The sequence below is a fragment of the Haemorhous mexicanus genome, chromosome 7 (assembly GCF_027477595.1).
Source record: "Haemorhous mexicanus isolate bHaeMex1 chromosome 7, bHaeMex1.pri, whole genome shotgun sequence".
In the NCBI taxonomy this organism is placed as follows: domain Eukaryota; kingdom Metazoa; phylum Chordata; class Aves; order Passeriformes; family Fringillidae; genus Haemorhous; species Haemorhous mexicanus.
In genome coordinates, this window is record NC_082347.1 from 35183385 (window position 1) to 35204860 (window position 21476).

A 21476-nucleotide genomic window follows, 5' to 3' on the forward strand; every position below is an offset into this window, starting at 1 on the left:
CCCTGGAATCTGAGAAGGGGGAGCACCAAACAACCCATCCTCGTTCTTCCTGACCATGCAGCTGTGTTGGAACAATTCCCTGCTCTAGTACATTTAGCTACCTGAATCATCACTTTTTTTCTCTAAGCCTTAGGGTCACTGTTTTTTCTTGACCCCGTTCCAGAGTGATTGGTAGACTTGATTTTTTCCTCCACTTGTTTCTTCCAACAGCCTAATTTACTGACTTTAAATTTCAGTGAATGGCTTTGTTGAATCCTGCTGGCTTTTGAGCACTAAGCTGAGTACTGGTGGAATTTCTGTTTATACTGTCTTGGTGAAGAGTGGGTCCTTGTTTCCAATCCATTCTGTTTGTGTTGGACCTGAGAGGGAATAGATCAGCAGCAACTTTGAGAACTTCCCCTAGCAGAAGTTAGATCATCAGTCTCTGAGAGCCTGTTATCCTGAGAGCAGTCATAAGAATTCCTGCTCATCAGTGATGATCCTACACTTCCTGTGGTCTCCCACTGACAGGACAGGCTGGCTGTGTGTCCTACATGCTTTGCTCTGTCCCTGTACAGGCCCCTCAGGGTTCTGGGTTTGTAGGTGTGTGGTGCAGTTTACTCTGTTAAAGTGGGCCATTCCAGGCAATGCTCCCATGACCTCTATTCTCCTGGGGGGCAACAGTCCTGTGATAAATTTTCCTATGTTCTGTTTCCCTATTCTTTTGCTGAAATTGCTAAAACTTTTGTTTGCTATTTTAAACATGACATCAGTATTTCTTTCGTTCTGGTTTTGCATTTAAATACAGAACAAATTACAGGCCAGAGATATCCTCCCACTGCCCCCCAGAAACCCCAAAACCAAAAATCCACTAATACAAACAGAAGCACCCCCAATGCCCTCTACCAATATATGAAATAATTGATTCTGGGGAACTTGGAGCTGTTGTAGTTAAAACTAAAAATATCATAGTCTCTCTTTCTTATACCTCTTCATCCACTTCTAGTGGGAGTGTTGGAAGTTGCTAACAGTGTTGTGACATACCCATAAATTCTAAAGTCAAGCATAAAATATGAGTGAAATGACACCTGCCACATGAGTAAAATGTATTCTGAATTGATGCTATTTTATGACTAGTAAGAATTTTTCATGCCCCCAAACAAAAATGCTTTGTAATACCCTAGAGACATGAATGCCATTATTCCATTTCTTTACAGCAAACAGAGGGATGTGCTTTATAGTGTAATGTCCTGATAATTGCTACAGCCAGAGAAGTTGGAAGTAAGTGATTATCTATATAATTATCTGAAAGACAGTACTTGAAATCTACTCAGTAACCAGCCCTTTGAATTTTTTAATCAATTAAGTTTTTCAAAGAGCTATTATCTCTTCTTATCTCAGCATTTGTACTGAGGTTGTGTTCAGGGACTGTGAACCTCTTTGGAGGCTATATGTGTGCTGATGGGAAAGGGAAGAGAGGAAGAAGGAGTTGCTGGCTTGATTTATATATATATATATGTATATATATATATCTGGATTTCAAAAAGTCTTGAGAAGTCTTAGATGCGAAGAGAAAATTATACTTCTTTTCCTTTGGAAAGTGTCTGTGTGTCATATTTTACTGCATTTTTATATTTTCAAAACTAATATAGATTTTGGGATCTGGTGCTTGCAGCCTTATGATATGAGATAGAATTCTCATGGCAGGAAACTGTCCTTAACAGACATGAAATCTGGTGGTTGGGTATTAATCACTCTAAATGATTGAAAGGTAGGGATAGGTGCCTCTTGGTGAGCATAGAAACTTGATTTAAATAGTCAAGGAGAAATTTAGGAGTTGGTGACACACTGGATTTAGAGCATTTGCCTGTTACCTCAGGAAGCTTAAGTTAAACCCCTGAACTAGGTCACAAGTGAAAATGAGATTTATGGTGATGTACAGTGAAAAATTGGCACAGTGCATTACCTTGTTGCCAAGTACCTCAGCCTGCCTTGCCCATATGCTTTTTGCTCCACATTTTAAAGTACCGTAGCATGTTTAATTAATTATAGAAGTCTTATAAAATACATATATATATATATATGGCTCAGTATATAAATATATACACTCATACATATAAAGTTTATTCACAAATGGATAAAAATTCATAAATAACTTTATCCTTCCCTCATGTTAATCCTGTGATTAGATCAAAACCTGTAGCCAATCTTACTTTAATGTAGACACTAGTGAGATTGAATTCTATTTAAAGGTAAGGGAAGTAGGTGGAACAAGAGACCCCCTTGGCTTAAGTGTGAGCTTCTGAGTCTGCTGAAATGAGAACTGTACCAGAAATGGGAATGCAGAGAAATACCTGGTGAGGACTACAAGGGCATTCCCAGGCTGTTCAGAGATGCAGTCAGGAAAGCAGAAGCTCAGCTTAAATTGAAATTGACCAGAGGTATTAAAAACTACAAGAAAAATGTTCTTCAGGTATGGAAACAGGCAGAAACAGAGAACAACATTGCCTGTTGTTAAACAGCAGAGGTGAATTAGTCACCAACAATATGAAATGACAGATTCTCAGCACTTGGTTCATATCTCTCTTTGCTGGTGCTTTGAGCCCCAGGCCCTGGGAGCAAATATCTAGATTGATGCAAACACGGACCCACTGTCAGTGAAGGAGTTGGTGTGGGAGCCATTACGGAAATTTGACCCCTATAAATCAATGGGCCCTGACAAAATCCACCTGAGGCTGAGCAGAAAGCTGGTTCATGTTGTGAGGCTGCTCTGTCATCTCTGAGAAGTTGTGGAGATCGGGGAATGTTCCAGAAGACTGGAATAAAGCTCATGAAAACTCCGTCTCCAAAGAGGGCTGAAAGGAGGGTCCAGGAATTATAGACCCATCAGTCTCAGTTTTGTTTTTGGGAAACTTGGAATGGAATGAATTCTCCTGGGTCTGTTACAACTCGGATGAAGAACATGGGAAAAGTCAGCAGAGATTCACCAAGGTCAGAATGTGCTTGACACACCTGATTGCTTTCTATGACAAAGTAAGCTGCTTGTTGATGTGGGCTGACACATTGTCTACCTCAATTTCTCCAAGGCTTTGGATATGGGTTCCCACACCCTGCTGGTACGCAAGTGGATTTGTTGGGGTCTAGACAAGGGATCTGTGCAGTGAGTGAGGAGCTGTCTGCCTGGTCATGTGCAAGGAGCTCCTGTGATGGGTGGGATCTCCCTGGAATCAATATTGGGCCCAACAACTGGTGATTTGGACATACACTTAACCACTTTTGGAAATGGAGGCTGCCTCGTGGAAAATAAAGCCTAGAAAATAAAAGTCTCTTGCTGTTAAAGAAATCTAAAGTATAACTTGTTTTTGTTTGTTTTCAACAAAAAGAATAACATAGGGATAATGTGTTACTCTGAGTGATCTTAAAGCAACCTAAGGGTGATCTTAAAGTAACACAATCTATGCAGGTACAGAACTTTTCTAAATGAAATAATATTGTTAATGTGGTAGGAAAAAGTAAGTAATAGGAGCACTTCAGTCTGGTGGAATGTTTTCTTTTTCCTTTTTTTTTTTTTTTTTTAATTAATTTCTTCATTATCTTGGCAACATTTGCCATAAAAATAACTCTTGGCTGAAGCGAACATTGTAAAATGTTAGAGCAATGGGGTGTCTCCTTGCTTCCTGGCAGATTCTTTTTGAATTCCTATTTGCTTCTAATAGTAACTGTCTGCATACAGGAGAAACCTTTGGGATTACTGTTAATAGTCTTGTGAATCAAGACTGAATTGTCAGAACTTTGAATATTTCAAACTTTGCTCTTTTTTTGAGAAAATGAGTAACTATGACAGGAAATAGAGTGCAAGAAGTTCAGCCAGTGGATTGGGTAGGTGGTCTGTCTCTTACTCAAAACAGGAATTATTTTTATGCAGCTTTTTGACCTCTGGGATTTTATATGTGGAGTAGAATTTACAGCCATACTTTGATGAGATAGTGATATGGGGTATTATATCATGTTTTGTTTTTGTACCAAATGCCAACTTGATTTTCTATCAATTTTTAATTTAAGCATGATACCAGGCCTATTTATTGGCAGACTTTTGGATGCCATCTATGAACTAGCCTCAGCATTTCTAATAGAATATGTGCTTGTCTCACATGATTTTGTCCAACCATGATATTAAAATAGGAAAAATGAAATGTCTGTAGTGTTCCAGATAGGAGAGGTGAAGCTACATTTCTTTCACTTCATTTCTTTTCAGTAATTTTTTTCCAGGTCAGTGGAGGATATTGTGCTATTTGCAGTATCTTTTAAAAGGCACTGATCTCCAAGTTGAGATGGAGAACCACTGCCACCTGGAAAATATTGGCAAGATTTGAACTGTTAATTGGTGTAGTGGTTCTGTAGAAAACATGGAGCTTGCTGTTGAACTCTGTAAATTGACTCAACTCCACTCAATTTTATAGGAAGTTTTCATAAATATTATGTGTAAATCCACTTGTGTAAAACTAAGTAGCATAAAAACTTTTAATTGTTAACTTGTGAATGTTTGGGAGTGACACAGTTCTTGGTAATGGTGCATTTCTTTGCTTAGATTCAGGAAATCAACATTTGGATTGTTTTTTTTTTTGATGGTTATGGCTTATACTCACATATTTTAAGGAATATATGTGCATGTAATCTGAAGAAAAATCTGAAGACAAAAGTCAGGATGGCTTTTTTCAAGGTCTATTCTATGCAGCTATTCTTTCAGTAGGATTATTTTCTCCCTTTTTGTATCAATCTTTTAAATGAAAATACTCCAATCGTTTGTGTAGTGGGAGAGATTACTGTGACTGTTATTCACCTTATCTCTTGGACTATTCATCTATAATTCTGTGAATCATTTTTGTCAAAAAAAACTTGAAATGGGTCATTCTGACATGTGCTATTACTGGAAACTAAAGGGGAAAATTTTTTTACATGAAGGGAAAGTAGAAGGCTCTTTATTCATGACTACTTTTCTTTGGACTTAATATTTAGAACTGTCAGGTGGAAGAAAACTTTGCTTTAGTGCCTCTAATTCAGAGTGCTAGTATCTGGCAACTGCTTAGTTTTAGCCAACACAAAAAATGGTGCCATGTTTTAATGGCTTGAATGACTTGCATTATAGTATACAAAATTAATGCAGCTGTCATGATGGAGACCATGGGTGCAGAGGAGTTTAATTTTTGCTAGTACTACCTTTATGCTAGTGGTATGCTATGCTTTTTAAGGTGGAGGAATAATGAATATGAATATTCAGAAGCTGTTGATGTAGTTGAGTAATAGAAAAAGGGCTGTTATGAAAGATGCAGGAGTTTTTATGAAGACCTTTATCACAAATATACACAAATAGAATTTTTTCTTTTCTTGTGGAGTTCATTGCTGTTTGAGTAGGGTTCCTCACTATGTAGTGTGACCAAAAGTTACTATCTTTTAAGTAAATGCTTATATCAGAGAAAGAAAACTAGGTTTTCCTCCTGAACAAGTGATTATAAATGAAATTTTCTATGCAGCAATTTCCAGCTGATATGAGCTGTATTGATCCCATGTAATACAGCCTGATAGGGGCAGAATTGGATTTGAATTTCTACACTTGACTGGGTGTGATGAACCTTAGTAAGGTGAGCTAGAATAATATAATTTAGTTCCTCCTGTGGAGGAAGTTGGAGATCTTGGGGACTTAGTGGTTGTACACAAATCAGCATAAAAGCAGTTTTTCTACTTGCATTCAGGAGAACTGGCCACATTATGTATATTAAATAATTGTCTGGTTGCTCTGCTGGTCATACTACAGCTGGAGAAGTAGATACCATTTTCAGGTGCAGATGACATGGAAAAACTCTAGAAGAAGGAGGTCTAGGAAATTACTCATGAGGGTTGCTAGGTTTAAATTGCTTTATTCCTCTTCTCAAAAGAAAAGAGGAAGAATTTTAGCTGATTTCCAGGTCTACGTTCAGGAAATATGTGTAAATAAGAAAAATAGGTGACTTAGACAATTAGAAATACTTTCTAATAATAAGTTTTTAAATACTGAAATAGATTGCCTAGGAAGGTTATAGACTTCTGTCATTGGAATTATTAAAATCAGATTAGACAAATAAGTGAAAAAAGATTTCAGTATAATCTGAATTATAGTAATACAGTAATATAGTTGGGATAGGTCTTAGGGCATGTTGTAACTCAAATGGCAATTTAAGGGGTTTTTGGTAAAACAAAAAAAAGCCAAGTACCACTTTGTGAGGAGGTAGAAGAAAATTCTTGAGTAGTTAATGCAGTATTTTCACATTTTATTTTAAAATAGAATAAATATTGCATTTAATGTTATAATACTAATTTTATCTTCTGCATCTGATTTATTTACCATGTCTTCTATTACTCTGCCCACATTTTGAGTCACTTTTTGGATTCCCTCAGAGTCATATATTCAGATATCCTATTCTAAACAAGCTGTCCTGGTCTGTATTCTGTGTGTTTATATAATGTTGTGCAGCCTAAGCAAGGGAACAGATTTCATTTATGTAATTGAAAATTTATTGCATAAGTAAGATGCCATATAAGTTTGGACTTTGAAAGGAACATCTACTCCTATGCAGAATCCTCTGTTGTTTTGGGGACTATTGCAAAAATGCACTATAGATCAACAGCCTTTTTCAGAAACAGAACACATGCCAGAATTGACCTTAAATTATTGTTTTGCATCAATCAGAGTTTATATTCCAGCTAATTTAGTTTTTTTAGGTTTTTTTTTTGTTGTTTGTTTGTTTGTTTTAACACAAGTGTTAAGCTTCTTGAAGTACAGGATATCTCCTCTTGGGGAAAAATTGTTTATGTGTTCTGATCTTGATTTTACTTTTCTGGGATTTTTGGATTGTTTTGGAGCATGATTTTGTTTAAAATAATTTAGAAAGATGGACTCAGGATGAACTGAATTAATCACTCGGGTTTTCACTTTGCAACAGAAACTGCTGCTTTGTCAATGAATAAACTGAAACCTCTTTAAGAGCAGGCCTATGATTACTTAGCATGTGAGAAGTTGTCTTGAGTGTCCTTTGTGTTTCTAAATATAACTTTTTCTATTACTGAAAAGCAGTATGTAACAAGTAGAGGAGTGTGATTGGCATATGCAAATATTTCCTTAATGTATTGAATATTTATTCCTCCTGATAAGTCATTGAAAAAAAATTAGAGCTACAGTATGTTCAGTATATCCTTTTTACATATGTGGAAAAAAAAAATTACCAGCGGCAAGTTATACAATGAATGTGAAAATGCAGGAAAATCAAATGCAAATTCTTTGATATTTTGTTAGGTGCTAGTCAATGCTTTATGCCTGGAAAAGAAAAATCTGCCTTTGTGGGTTTTTCAGAACACACTGTTTTTCAGATATTCCTTTGAAAAAATACTGGAAAATCTTCTTAGTCTGTCATTCAATATTGTGGTATGAGAAATGGCCTCTTGACCACTTCTGCATTTCTTTCTCACTGATTCAGGCTTGTACTGTCAGGTGGTCTGAATTTTTTTCCCCTTCTTTATTGATATATTCAGCTGATCTCAGATCTGTGCAGTCTCTTTTCCTGCTGTAAATGTTAGGCACAAGGTCTCAACTAGAAAGGTTGCCAGTCCTTCTATTTATGAAGAACTTGATCTTTTAACTTTGAAGCACAGTTATTGATTTTTATTTCTTTTTAATAAAACATCTATTCATAAAAGATGAAAAAGAGATGGAGCAAAATTTTTCAGCAATGGAGAGAATAGCTCTTGACTGACACACCAGTACTGATATTGAGATGGATATGTGAAGCAAAATATGCTCTATAGTGTATATTCAGATACATCTGAAGTAGGAATTGCAAAGTAATTCAACATTTCTTAAAATTATCAGTAGAAATATGATACTAAGCAATATGGACATAAATTAATTTTAATAACTCTTTATTTAATAGTGAATATTTGTAATATTTGTAGCTTATGCTTTGTTTCTCCTAAAGCACCAATATTATAAATCAGACCTCTGTCCATCTACCAGCAATTTTGTGGATCTTCATGTTCTGCTGGTGACAGAAAATAGCCAATAATTTTTCTGGTTTAAATTAGTGCCCCTCTCTAAAAGATTTGGTGGTATTATTTTTTGCAGGAGGATGCAGGAGATGACAAGACTGCGTTTTTCACAGCTCTATAAATATTACAGCAGGAAGGGCCATTTTAATAACCTGCTCTGACGTCTTATGTATTGCAGGCGTAGATTTCATCTGACTGCTCCTTCACTTTGGACCAATAATTTCCAACTGAACTAGAATGTACTTTTTTCCTTGAAATGCATCAGTCTTGGTATGAAGTCTCTGCAGTGGTAAAGATTGCCACTGTCCATTCTTTATTTGCCATTATTTTATAGCAGTGGTAATATTCCTGGTGAATGTTGACGTCCCTTTGGTTGCCCTGTGTTGGCTTTAGCCCTTGCATTTCTGGTGTGTCTGTCTGCTAGGTGGAACCCTGTAGTGTCACATATTTCATGGAATCTATTGCTGAATTATTACCTTGGTGAGTGACTGATCTGTCACTGGTGCTTCTGAATGCTTTTAAATGTGCAGCATCCTGATGTCTTTCTGTTGTTTGGTAGATCTGTTTTAGACTATACTGAGATGGAAAATGTTCTCTTGGCATGCACCCTCTAATTCTTTAAAGGCTTTGATTATCACCCTGCCAACTAGGAAAAAATATTGTTGAGAATATTATGAAAGCTGATGTGCAATTTCAAATGACAATATACAGCATCAGCTACTCCCCTGTATGTTCTGTTTAGGAGGTTGGAGTCTGGGTGGGATTAACCTGTGATGCCTGGGCAGGCCACACAAATTGTTCTGGCTTCCTGTCATCACTGAGGCTTTCTCAGTGGTGAGCAAGGTGTGGGGTGCAGTGCAGGCACCTCTGTGACTCATGAGTGCATAGTCAGGGTGACTCATTTGACAGAATCACTGGTAGCCACAGAGGAAAACTGATGATGAATACCTGGCTTCATATGAAAGAGAATATTGCCCTTGATTGGGCAAGGGGTTACCTGAAAGTGGTACTGCTTATCTTTGTGAGTTATGGGATTTGGTATTTGATAATACTTTGAAAGAAAAATAATGCAGAAAAATTCTTGGTATGACTCAAGAAACTTAAAGTAATTTCCATCTGTCTTGGTATGTATTTATTTTAAGAAGAACAAGCCCTTATCTTACAATTTTCTACAAACATTATTGCAAAGTAATGCTGTGCTCTTATTTATTTACTTTTTTTCCCAACAAAGTGAAATGGCTGTTTCAAAGGCTATCTACTCTTCCAAAAGAAACTACTTATCAAAAAATTACCATCCTAGGAGACGAGGGAAATTGTTTGTACTTTACTAGTACCAAAGGGCTGAGCTAATAAAAACAACTCTTGTAAGTCACCTCCATTGCACTGTACAACTACTGAGAAGGCAATGGTCATGACTGCAAATGAGTACTTGTAATGTTTCATACTTCTGCCAGGAAAATAGTTCTGTGGATTGCTAAATAAGACTTTACTTCTGTATATAAATCACATGACAGCTCTGAAAGGATTTTGATGGAATATTTTGTATTACTGCCTTTTATTAAAAAAAAAGGCACCCAAAACAGAAGAAAGCTTTTCTTATTTAGTGATTCTTATTCCTAATGATTTTCTTTCCTTAGTATAGTGAAATAAATGAGTGGATGTTTTTATATTTTCTGAGGATGTTTTTATATTTGCTGTTATTTGTTATTAAAGAGTGAGATGATCTGTTTCCCCAGTGGAGTAAGGCCACTGGAGATGTGTGTTAAGGCCTGCACATAATCATAAAGGATGCAGAAAGTAGAATGGATTAGTGAAGATACAATGTGCTGAAGATACCAGGCTTTTTCAGAAAGCTTTTATGTTAATAGATTATTGAATTTCATCTGCTGTTTTATCACTGCATAGATTAATATAAAGTAATAAATATGAATGGATGAAAAAGGTTCTCCTTCTACATAAAAGGAATTTCTATATGTGATGACTATTGAGCTATTAACACTCAAAAAAAGTTACAGCAGATATTTCTGTTTCAAATTTCAGAATGGTAGTTGTTGAAAGAGCAAATAAAATCTTAAATGGGAATAGAGAATAAAATGGAAATAATATTGCTACTGTAATAATATGCTACTGTACAGATTCATGGTTCACTTGCATCTTGGATACAATATGCTGTTCTCTGTTGCATCTCAGCAGGCTCTAGGAGAATACAAAAGATTTATTAAAAGCAGTGAACAAGGAATTCTCAGGCTGGAAAAGGGGCAGAGGAGGAAAAGAAGGGAAATAAAACACAGATCATTACATTTTGAGTGGTATGAAGCATGAACCCAGAGGCACAGCTGTGGACTTAATGTGTCCCTGAGTTGCAAGTCATTGAAGGTGGTGTGATGGTGTGGAGAATCTGCAGGGATTTATCCTTCTGGATAATCACTGGGGAGCACTGCAGAGACAGGGTACTGAGTAGGAATAACAGAGCAGCAGGCTGACAGCTGTGCTTATTCAAATTTATATCTTAATTTGTCTTGATCTAGGAGAGTTTTCGTATGGCTGGTGTTGTCTAATTTCAGAAATAAGTTGTAAGGCAATGGCAGAGCAGATAAGCAAAGCAAACCAGAATGCTCTTAAACAAACCCCCCTTACATTGGCTTGGATCCATTTTGTATAAAGGATAATTTAAATTATTTGCTACTGAACTAGAAAGAATACAAGTGAATGCCTGGGGGAAGAAAGCAAATCAATGATATTAGAACAATCAGAATTCAAGTTTTTCTGAGCATAAATAGTGTGATGAGAAATATGAAGAGAGACTTGACTGTTTTCCCCACCCCAATTTTCTTTCAATCAAGAAAAATTCTATTGGCATGTCGATGATTCATGTTCTGTTGTCTCTGGTTTATTACAGCCCTGTTTTTCCTCTTGTAGGTTAACAGAACCTTCTGGATATTTAACAGATGGACCCATAAATTACAAATATAAAACTAAATGCACATGGTTAATTGAAGGATAGTAAGTATCTATTTTCATAGCCTAAATTTTCTAAACAGTTTGGTACTATGTGTTCTAGAGATCAAAAGAACTCCTGACATAGAAACTGCAGGAGGGTATAATATGAACAGTTTGGTGTTTTGTTAGTTTGCTTTGGTTTTGTTTAAATATTATATAGAACTTAAAAAAGGAGGTATTATGATTTTCAGGATTGCTTAGAGTTGGCCGAATTGCATTCCCATTCAAATTGCTGGCAAAAATTAGGCTGACATTGATATTTGGCTGGTGCTCCAGGCCTTTAAAACCCTGTGATAAATTTGTTGCATGGATGAGTACCATATGATCCAAAAGTAGTTACAGAATCCCTTTATTTAACTCATGACCTGACTTATTTTATTTATCTAATATCGGTGATAAATCAGCAATGGCCTCAAGTACAGAATGCTAATTCAGTTATGTGTTCCTCAAAAGTTAGTGCTTCTATAAAGTATTTTCTTTTGCATTCTACAGTTCCTCATGCGCTTATTTTTGAAATAGTTTTATGCCTGCACTTCAGGTGTCTCATGCCTGTTGCTAATTTTCCAGTTTATGCAGCACAGAAACACACAGACATGCCTGAAGAAATAATGAGACACATCAATTAGTATGGCTAGGTGTTAATGGCTCAAACTGGTTACATTTCAGGAGGATTCCGCCCCTCCAGGATATGGGTTAGGATTTTGCTGACTCTAGTTCACAATTCTAGAATAAAATTAACTGCTTTTGTATTTCCATGTTGTCATAATCACAGTTATCTTGGATATCTGCTCCACTGCTGCAGTTCAGAAATGATGTGTCTGCTCTGACTTTGGTCTGCTTATATGCAGACAGTAATTTAAACAAAGCAGCAGTGAAGTTATGAGTGTTTGCAAAATCATGTAAATTGAATCTTTATTATCTAGAAGACCAAGCTATAGCTGAATATGTGTCTGACCTAGCTAGGCTTCTCTTTTTGCTCAGAAATATTTGTACTGCACTGCACTAAAGTGGAAGCACACCTCAGCCCCACAGGCAAACTCTGCTTTGAAGCTGTTCCTCACTCCATTCCTCCTGCTCTCAGGAGATGGCAGAGTGGGAAGCTGGAGAAATCAATGTGCTGCACAGTCTGGGGAGGAGTAAAGCAACTAAATGTTCAAATGTCAGTGCACAAGGAATTCATATATGTGTATAATACTGCGTCTTAAAAAATGAACAAAGAGCTTTCTCCAAAGGATTTGTGACAAAACCCCATGTTTTCCAAACTGACAAATTGTACTCAATGTACTCAAGCCTGTCAGTAGCAAGGAGAACTACAAGAAAATAATCATTATTTTTCATGGAATACATACATATATATATATATACATATATATACAAAAAAAAAATATATGTCTGGTAATTCTGTGATATGTAAAAATTCCCCTTTCAAAAAATTTACAGATCCATTTGGACTTCAGTCAAAATGTCACTAGTGACATTTCCCACGTGTTGGCAGAGGGGAGGAGGCAGGCAATTGCACTAATATTGGTTGAAATTTTAGATCTGTGTTTTAAGATTTTTATTTTCAATAATTAGTGTAATACTGGGAAGAGGATGTGTAGGTGATTTTATCTTGAAGGATTCTTTAAAGTTCATAGTCCTGACATTGTAAAGTAAATTTAGTGTATTAAAATGAGATATTTTAATTGCTCTAAATTTGTGGTTCTGAACACTGATAAAATCTGGTGAAGTTACACTTCTCATTAACTTTAGGGATTATTAGCTGTGGACTGAATATGTTATTTTTAAATTTTCTAAGATAAAGGGAAATACTTGCTTGCCCTGGCTTTTGTTATGTAACGCTTTGAATTATTTAATTACTACTCAAAATGTTTTAACAAAGTTATGTTGGCATGTTCAATTCTACTGTGAGTTCTTGGTCTTATGATCTCAGTAATTCTGTAAATGTGTTACATCAATGTTCTTTTTTTTTCCAGCCCAAATGCGATACTAAGATTAAGATTTAATCACTTTGCCACAGAATGTAGCTGGGACCATATGTATGTATATGATGGAGATTCTATATATGCACCTTTAATAGCTGTATTTAGGTGAGTATATTTACTAATATTACTGTCCACATAGTCATGTATGGACATTTTCAGTTATTGGGGGGAAAAGTAGCATTAGAGGCTTTAATATGTTAGTTAGAGTGCTTTCTTATCATTATATTATGGGAACATGTATGGGAAGTTGTATTAGAATGCATTCCAAAATGTTACAGTTTTGGTCAGATAATCACAGCAGAAACCCATTTCTTGGATACTTACTGCTAGCATTGAATGGAATGTTGATGCTTATACACAGGCACTTTCCTGGAAACCCCTGGCTTACCTTGCAGATACATGGACAAGTTTTATACAAGATTTATATACCTTGTCTACCTTTTAATAAAAAAAGTTTCATAATTTTATTTATAAGTCATCTTGTTCATATAGTTAACCAGCAGAATACCAAACTCTCTTTTTCCTTTTTTTCCCCCCCTAAATATACCAAAGACTGCTTAAGAACATTTTTCTCCTTCTCTTTTCTAGTGGTCTAATAGTCCCTGAAGTGCGTGGAAATGAAACTGTTCCTGAGGTGGTTACTACATCTGGCTATGCATTGCTACACTTCTTTAGTGATGCTGCTTATAACCTCACAGGATTTAACATTTTTTATTCGTAAGTATTTTTGTACTAAGTAATTATCTTTGTGTTTTTCAATAGCATAAGTCATACTCAGTGCTAAGTGTCTAAAATCAGGCTTGTAATAAATTATTAAGGTAGGAGTTAGGGGAAGAAAACTCCTAGAGACAGAGTATGGTTTTTTTGAGTGAAATCACATGGCCATTCCCAGAGTAGTTTTTCCTGTGCCATATGGAATCAGAATGTATCCCCTCCAGTGTTTATCCAACACATATAGTTGTCATATGGACTAGAAGGGAGATTATATCTGCTGTCATATAAATTCCCTTCTCTTGAACTGGGATCATCTGTTGCTTGATTTCTCTTGCTGAACATACTATGGCTTTTGAAACGTTCCAAACAGTTCCACTTGGATTTTTGTGCCAGCCACAAAGATTTTATTCCATTTCTTTTCCTCTTCTTGGGTATTTCCCCTCCCATATTCCATCTCAGTCTACAATCTGCCTTTGTAGATCTTATCTGCAATGTGTGTCTTTTAGTTTCTGTGATGGCAAAGTCTAATCTGGTGTGACCATGATTGCTTTTGTCGAGCCTCCTTTTCAGTGTCAGCAGCTCCAAAGATGCATCTGGCAGACCTGAGCCTTTTCCTTTTTATATGCACCAGTTTGCAACTTCTGTCTCATTTGGGAGGTTCATGTGATACAATGCAACATGTTTTTATATGGCTTGCCTTGGTTCAAGAGGGAATTGCTTGGTGCTGTTGGACCTGTTTTTTCATGTGAATTTTTCCATTATTGAAGATATGCCTGTTGCTCTCCCTCAATCCCTTCAGATACTGAAATAACAGTTATTGTGACATGGTGGCCAGCACTGCATTTCTTATGTTGAACTACATGCAATATTTTTGTCATATTCTTTATTAGTTTAAAATTCCTATTTGTGTTTCTGACCATAGCTTTGCTCTTGGCACAATACTTGGTACATTGTCTGTGGGAAGATTGTTGCTGTAATTTGCAGCAGATTGCCCACCTTTGGCCAGATAATAAATAGTTATTCAAAGTTTGGGAAACCTCACTATGTATATTGCATTGGAAATAGCAGCCTAGAACACTGGATATTTTTAATTTTTGTCAGTTGACATCAGTAAAAGGCAATCACCTGGCAGACTTTCTATTGTAATTAGTTACATTTTTCAGTTATCCCTGAAGCTTTTATTATACTTTTTTATTTGTCTTGGGAGCAAATGGCAATTAGACTTGGCATTCTTAAGAAATGAGTGTATGTGCATTCTTTCATTACTTGGTAATGTGGTGCATGCTGCATATCATTAGTATTTTTTTTTTTTTTTTGTAGATTTAAAATAAATGAAAAAACTTGCCAGTTTTTAATTCCATTACATATATAACTCATGAAAGTCTATGTACTCTGTTCTTCTGTGTCTTTTATTGCAATGGATACTTTTAAAACATTTTTTAATGAACCAACAGTAACACTTTTATGATAACAAAGTGCCTACAATTACTTTTTATGGCTGCATTAACTTAGCTTCTGTCACTGGTCTATTGCACTCTGCTTCTCTTACCCTCTTCCTTACTTTTTGACTTCATCTTGATGGACCACTTGTATTCCTTAATTTTGGGGAAGACAGAAACACAAAATCTGTGACCAAAGTGCCATTTCAGTAGCAAACAACTGTAATTGCTTCAGAACAGTCTGAGTAAATTTTCTGTTCCTTGGAGTCAGGCAACTTCCTTCCAATTCTGCTGATCCAGTTTTTCTCATTTTGTTTGAATCCTTAATGAACCAGTTGGAGTGGGAAATGGTCTGCTTTCCAACTAACATCTCCTGGTGGAAAAACTTAACTGTTCACCTTCCTGCAGAACACTCCCTGTGAGGTTGGGGGAGAGGTTCCTCGCAGCTGTAGCATACAGCTGTTAATGCCTTCAATGGTTTTAATGCCATGTGTGTTACAGGTAAAACCATCAGGAGATTTGGAATGATGGTCAGATGTGGAATTTTCTATTTTAGCAGTGTAACAGAATCAGTCCTTTGAGAAGTGAGTCTTTAGAAGACAAAAATGTCTCCTTGCTGCCCTACCACAACTACATCTTGTCAAAGGCCCGCCTTTAAAAATTCTTTGCTAATTTTTAACAATTCTTTGCTAAGTTTGAACAGCTCTTTCTTCATTCAGTTAGAGCTTCATTCAGCAAGGAAGACTGTGAACAGTATCCATCTCACATCTGCAGGGAGTGGTCTGTATTATCAGCAGAGGATTGTAGTAAAACTTTATTCTGAATTTGCTGTGAGTCATCAAAAAGAGTTTCAAAGCCTGTTTGGACTTCATCAGGCACATACTGCCTGAGTTCATGGAAACTCTTGGACCCACGTATTCCGTGTCCTCCACCTTCCCTCATTTCAAGGAGTTGCCTGCATTTCTGGAACCACTTTGCTTAATTTTGCACTCCAGTTCCCTGTGATCTCAGTGTTTGGTAGGATGTTTCACAGCAATGTGAACTCCCTGAACAGTCATAGACTTCCTTCAGCCTAGGCTCTTCTGTTTTTGCATCTCGGACAGCAGAGTTAAGGTGGCTCTTTTATTAAGGATTCAAAGAATGAAGTGCTACCTATAAGTAGTTTCAGGCTATTAGCCATCTTGTATTTTTCCTTACTTGTTCTTCCCTCTTTTATTCTCCCCAGATGTTAGGCACACTGTTTATAGTATAGACCAAAGCTACTCAGGAAAACCCTTTAACTGTATGCCTGTGTGGAGAGTTTAGGCTCAATTACTTCCAGTGCAGTTGTTTCTAGAGATAACAAGCATTTGAGGGGTATTGAGTGCTTATACTGGAATATAGGAAAAAATAGGTGGTGGTCTGTCCAAGCAGGGCCTGTCCTTCTGCTTCATGTCAATATTTGTTGCAATGCAAGGCATTTTTAATCCTGAGTGCATCAAAGACTTTGTATGTAAGGTTGGATCAACACCTTTTGAGCTCATTTGCCTGTAAAATCATCACTAAACTTGTGTTTTATAAGTAAATAGATGTAAATAAATACATTTTTTTAGATGTAAATAGATGTAAATAAATTTTTCATGGTAAAACATACTTTATCTAACAAATACTGCTGAAGTACTGTCAGATATCTTACATATTTCTTTTTTTTTCAGAATTAACTCTTGCCCTAATAACTGCTCAGAACATGGCAAGTGCACAACTAGTCTGTCTGTGCCGAGCCGTGTGTACTGTGAGTGTGACAAGTACTGGAAAGGAGAGGCCTGTGACATTCCCTATTGCAAAGCCAACTGTGGGAGTCCAGATCATGGCTACTGTGACCTGACAGGAGAGAAGCTCTGTGTCTGCAATGACAGCTGGCAAGGTAAGGTTTGCTTAGTTTAGTGTCTAGGTCATTTGATTTTCTCCCTGCCCTCCTTTTAATGTCACATCATTGTATCCATATTTTTAGTGTTTCCTGAAGTAAAGTAGCCACTGTCTGCTTTTCTTTGGGTATAATTTGTAGCAGCCTCTCAATGAAAAAGGAAGGTGAACTGCTTTGTTCTAATGGTGCAAGACTGTCTGTGGGCTAATGGATGTACTGTAAGCATATGGTGCAGTTTTACTCTCAGTACCATAGATCATTGTTTCTCATTACAAATAAATTATTTAGGATCCTAAATGTTTAATCTACTTGCTATAATTATGCTAGATGCTTGTGGATTTTTGTTTTTATTGTTTACCACTTCTGTTACAAGTCTCAATTGGCTTAGCTTGCTATGCTTAGAAATTGCCATTCTCTTAACAGAAATATTAAAATCCCTCCAGATTACCTCTTCCCATAACTTCCTGCCTCAGTTCTGTTTTATTGCTGTTTCTTTTGGCATGTCAAAGGCAATGACTTTTTAACTCCTTTTAGCTGTCACACCTATTACTCCACAGTCAAGATGAGATCTAATACATTTCACTTCTTAATAATTAATGATTTGATCATTCAAAGGCAGTCTGTGCACCCACAGAAGGGAAGTGGTTTAGCAATATGGTCGTTGAATGGCAATAGAGTAGACTTATCACTGAGTCCTTTAAAACCTTCTAGGACTGTAGTACACAAAAAGGTCCTAAAGGCTTAATCTCTGTCCAGAAGTTGTGAATAGAATTTGCAGCAAGACTGTCACCCTTTTAGTTGTGCATGAATTCCTTGCAATGTCAAATTCCTGAAATGTCACAAATCTTTGGAAATGCTTTTTAGGCTATACCTTCAGATATAGTCTATGAACTTAATTAGAAGTTTTAAGCACAAAGTAAAATTAGAAATCTGACTACCACTGCTAGTGCCTTCCTTTCACCTGGCATTTCTGTACATACTAGCTTCTCACTCTTTCCTGCAGATCATATGAAGAGAATTTGCTTCATCATTCCTTGGATTTTCACTGAATCTTCATAGATTTCAATTATTTCTTAAAAAATTCTGTCCCAGATGAGCTGGATTGGATATATAATTGTTTTTCCTTACTAAATACCAAACTTTCCTTAAGCTCTGGGAGATGACTTTAATCTCTGCTTTATTTCTTGATTTATATATACCTGTATATTCTGTACTTTCTATACCGATAATATCTTCTGTGCAGATTATTTGCAATGATGGAATCATAATTTTTTCTCTTGCTGTCTGACAAGTTTTTCTTGTGTTTGGTAATTCAAACCAAGTGGCTGAAGGGTCTTGATTTGCATGCTTTAGGAGAGAATTTAATGTTTCATTTTTTATTACTATTTTCTTTTTATCTTATTTTGAGTAACTTTAGTGCCTGTATCATTGAAGTGCATTGATTTGAATGTGTAATAATTAGAATTCCTGATTCAGAATATAAATCCCAGAATTTCCTATTTTACTGCATAGAGTTTCTTTTACAATGGTGACATCTTGTGGTTGTCGTTGAAGGAGCAGCTCTGAAGAACATTACACATTAAAAACAAGTGTCCTGAGAAAAGAGAATACTTTAGGGTATTCTTTGGGATAGAATAACTTTTGTGAATAAAAAGTAGGATCCTCTAATTATTATATGTCTTGTGGAATTGAATACAAGGATCTTGTAAATACTTGCTTTATTCTATATTCATACTTGGTTGTACGAATATAAAATAAAGCTTCCATAAAAACTTTTAGACTTTGAAGACAAATAATTGAAGTAATTTTTATTTTTAATATGTATTTCATTTAACAAAACATGCACTAGTTGAATGTATTGGTTTTTTTAAAATCAAAGTAATTTTAATAATGCTAGTAATCTTAAATATTCCTGAAGTGGTTGGTGTAAGAACAAAATTTAGTATTTACAGAAAATCTGGTTAATTAAAAATTTTCACCCAACATAAGGGAGGCTGAACTTTTCCCTAAGGAGTATTTTCTTTGAGTTCTGTACCATATTATACTGTCCTATTCCTGGCCAATCTGTCTTGATACTATCTAATTAAAGGCTGTGGATGTAATTCAGGGAGGCAAAAAATACACCTTAAAACTACTGTGACTTGCTCTCTTTTCCTTAGTAGGCACATGTAAAAGAGAAATCTCTCTTTGCCTGAGACCAAAGTGGTGGCTCTTGCACAATTTGACCTATTTAAGAGTTTTATAGGAAAATGCTTTTGCTGAATATGTTTTTACAGCCTGAAGATTCTCTTTGATACCAGGAACACTATGTCTTGGATTGTTTCAAGCTATAAAGGAGCAGAGAGATTTCCAAACAGTTAAAAACTTCTGTGACAGGTGAAAAAATTCAGGATGACTGAAAGGATATTTTAAAGAGGATTAAGTGGACTGTCCTTGAAATTACTGGAAACATTCTGACTCTTAGGTGTAGACAGTGGAAAAAAAAGAGTTGAAGGCTCTTGAAGTTGAGAGAAACTTTATTGATACTTAAATCACTGAACATCAGGACTGCAAGCAAAAGTGAAATCTATTAGAGAGGAATTACAGAGTGTCTTTAAATTAGTTTTAAAGAAGATGAGTAGGGTACCTTCAAAGCAAATCTGATACTTCATGTTTATTATGTTCTGAATTGCATTGCGAGATGGTTTGGAAACAGAGGAAGTGCATTCCTTTTATAAGGAACTACACCAAAAATGGGCTCTAGGGTTGCACATAATGCACACCAGCCCCAAACAGGCATTCAGCCCTAATCCAAAGTTAAAACACCAATAAAATTTCTGGAACATGTATAGTTAGTGGGTTCTCCCTACAGAGCTGCTCCTAGCAGATAGAGGTGTAGCAGAAGACCAGATTCTGAAATTAAACTAATTAACTTTGAAATAAATCCATTAGCAATGAGGCAGCTTGAATTTTATAACATCTCTCTAGGGAAAAATGAGTCTATCTGTAAGGAGAAGAGTAAACAATGAAAGTATAAAAAGAGCTATGACTACTGCAGTGTAAAATCAGTGTTGCTTGCTTGGTGCTATGGCATTTATTGTAACAGCATCTTGAGTGTGGCCAGAACAACTCTGTCAAAGTCTGTCTAACTCAGGTTATCCTGAAAGGACTCACTGGATTTGGATTAATTCCCACTTTTCAGGGGAGGGCTTTGATGTCAAACTCTCTTGTTTGGCCTGCCTTATTCCCCAACATTGAAATTAAGCAAAGCTGTGCTTCTGTGGTGCTGGGTTAGTGAAACTGGTGGAGAAGGTTTGAGATGGACGCTCAGGCAGCAGCAGGTGAAATGCAACACTGGGAAGAGCTTGTGCCAAATGCCTGGAGATCTGAAATCTGAGATTTTGGCCTGTTGGGCCTGGATGTTCTTGAACAGAATGCACACAAGTCTGTGTGTCTTCAGAGATGAGAACCTGTGATGTAACATTTGCTTTGGACAGGCCTTTTTTTGAAGGAAAAAGAAAATAGAAGTGGGTTTCTCATAAACACTGTTCTGCCCTGTGATAATGCCCTTTTTGTCTCAATTTTATTTTTCAGCTTATCTCTTGGCCAAGTATCAATTCAGAAAGGAGAAACTGCAGTTTTAGTCTGGGAAAATGTCCTCTTAAATACATGTGCCTTTATACTGTTTATGCATATAAAGACACATATCCAAGCAACATATTTGTCCCCCCAATTTTAAGTTAAAATCCTATTTCTGTGCTCCATGTTTGTAGTTTTTTTTAATGTTGATCATAGAAATGAGAGCTGTCTAAGAAAAGTTTATGTCTATAGAACTGATAGGAAGGAATTGTCTTGTAATGAATGGTTATTTCATATGTACTGGAAATGTTCTTCAGATTTATCTTCAGGTAGAATTTAACAATTTGATAAGCCTCCTTGGAGGACTGTGCAATTTGTAAACAAAATATAGCTATTTTAATTACAAATTTAATGTCTGAAAATTGTGTGGGAAAAATCAAGTGTTCTTATTGCAAGAGAAAGAACATCACAGGTAAATGAAGAACCAGCTCCAGTTTTAAATACCTTTATGGTGTCATTTGACAATTAGTGAAAGCAAATTTAGCAGAATTTATTTGATTTGTTTCACTAAATGACTGCATTAATGGGGTTGTTACTGCTCTCTATGTCTAATTAGGATGAGATTTAGGAAGGGAGTCCCCTGCAATTTTGTGAGTTTTAATGAAAAATGTAATCCATTTAGCATAAATCTGTGACCTAAATATTTGTTTAAAAGGCATACACTTAAATGTATTAAAATAGAACTTGATTAAAATAATGATCCCAAGCAATACTTTGTCCTGAATACAAGAAGTAGATAGTGCTGATCTCCCTGATAAGGTA

At 36.1% G+C, this 21476-nt stretch overlaps 1 protein-coding gene across 2 annotated transcripts in view; it reads left to right on the forward strand.

Annotated features, from left to right (window-relative positions):
- ATRNL1 (attractin like 1) overlaps positions 1 to 21476 on the forward strand; it is a 432570-nt gene that overhangs the window by 26942 nt on the left and 384152 nt on the right. For both annotated transcript variants that reach the window (XM_059852017.1, XM_059852018.1), the window contains exons 2-5: positions 10975 to 11058; positions 13032 to 13145; positions 13629 to 13757; positions 16888 to 17096. In XM_059852017.1, the coding sequence (XP_059708000.1) occupies positions 10975 to 11058; positions 13032 to 13145; positions 13629 to 13757; positions 16888 to 17096 (536 nt within the window). The remainder of the gene's footprint in view (positions 1 to 10974; positions 11059 to 13031; positions 13146 to 13628; positions 13758 to 16887; positions 17097 to 21476) is intronic.